This window comes from Aplysia californica, unplaced genomic scaffold, assembly GCF_000002075.1.
Source record: "Aplysia californica isolate F4 #8 unplaced genomic scaffold, AplCal3.0 scaffold00104, whole genome shotgun sequence".
NCBI lineage: Eukaryota > Metazoa > Mollusca > Gastropoda > Aplysiida > Aplysiidae > Aplysia > Aplysia californica.
In genome coordinates, this window is record NW_004797374.1 from 1,280,210 (window position 1) to 1,281,466 (window position 1,257).

General features: G+C 38.7%; 1 protein-coding gene across 1 annotated transcript in view; it reads left to right on the forward strand.

Annotated features, from left to right (window-relative positions):
- LOC101846805 (neuropeptide SIFamide receptor-like) overlaps nt 1-1,257 on the forward strand; it is a 24,268-nt gene that overhangs the window by 7,106 nt on the left and 15,905 nt on the right. Inside the window, exon 2 of the mRNA XM_013080874.2 lies at nt 1,092-1,191. Within this exon, the coding sequence (XP_012936328.1) occupies nt 1,092-1,191 (100 nt within the window). The remainder of the gene's footprint in view (nt 1-1,091; nt 1,192-1,257) is intronic.

The window sequence follows — 1,257 nt, forward strand, 5'->3', positions numbered from 1 at the left end:
TGTGGCAAAGCAGAAGATATAGGTGAGGTGTGAAATCTGCGACACCGGTATTTTCCCACCACCCGTGTTTCGCCCTCAACGCATTTTTAAGTCCATTTAAAACCCATATCTACGCATTTTTACGTCCATTTAAAACCCCATATCTACGCATTTTTACGTCCATTTAAAAACTCATATCTTCGCATTTTTACGCCCATTTTAAAACCCATATCTACGCATTTTTACGTCCATTTAAAACCCATTTATGTAGATGTTCTCCGAAATCAGCATCAAACTCACACAGAGCCAATCCAAATTGGTAGAGGCCTTTAAAACTCCGCAAAATAACCCACGTTTAGAAAATCTCGTCAGGGATTCAAAACCATGGCCATATGCTTTATCTTTAGCCATTTTATGTAGATTTGTAGTCTTCACCACACATTGATCCAGTGGGTGGTTGGTGGGCGCTCTAGTGTGGTTAGCTTCTTCCATCCTTTCGAACATCTATAATTGCTTTTATTTCTCCTCCTTGTTTTCTGTGATGTTATACTCTCTAGAAACAACTCTAATCATCTGTATTTATATAACCTATTTGGATTTGCAAGGGCTGGGGAAACTCGGACTATAACTTTAACAAATCAAACCACCAAAAAAAAACCCATTGATTCTTATTTTATCCGCCCACTATAATGATGTTGGCACAATGGTGTTTTCGTGTGACTTTACTATTTTTGACCTCATCTCTCCTCCTTGTTCTCTTTGTGTGTTACTCTCTAGAAACACATCTAATCCACGGCAATTATATGTGTTGCAAGTGCTGTAAAACTCTGACTAAAGCTAAAAATACAAAAGAAACAAGACAACAAACAAATAAAAACGTGGGTGGTTGGCGGGAGCTCAGGTGTGGTTTGCTTCGTCCTTATCTCCCCTCCTCCTTTTTTGTGTTTGTTACTCTCTTGTAACACCTCTACTCGTCGGCACTTGTGTGACCTTATTGTGTTGCAAGTGCCGTAAAACTCTTACGAAAACAAAACAACAACAAAATTGATACGTATGATAATTAGTTCTCATCCAATTAATCTTCAATATTATTATTTCTCTTCCCACTCCAGGTTGGCAGTTTGGTGCTTTCATGTGCAAAGCGTTGCCTTACCTACAGGCAGTGGCCGTGTGTGCCTCGGTCAACACGCTAGTGGTCATTGCAGTGGACAGGTAAATCTTGCTTCCTTTAATCTTAACAAAATCAGCCATAATATTATATAATAATATGATAAAATA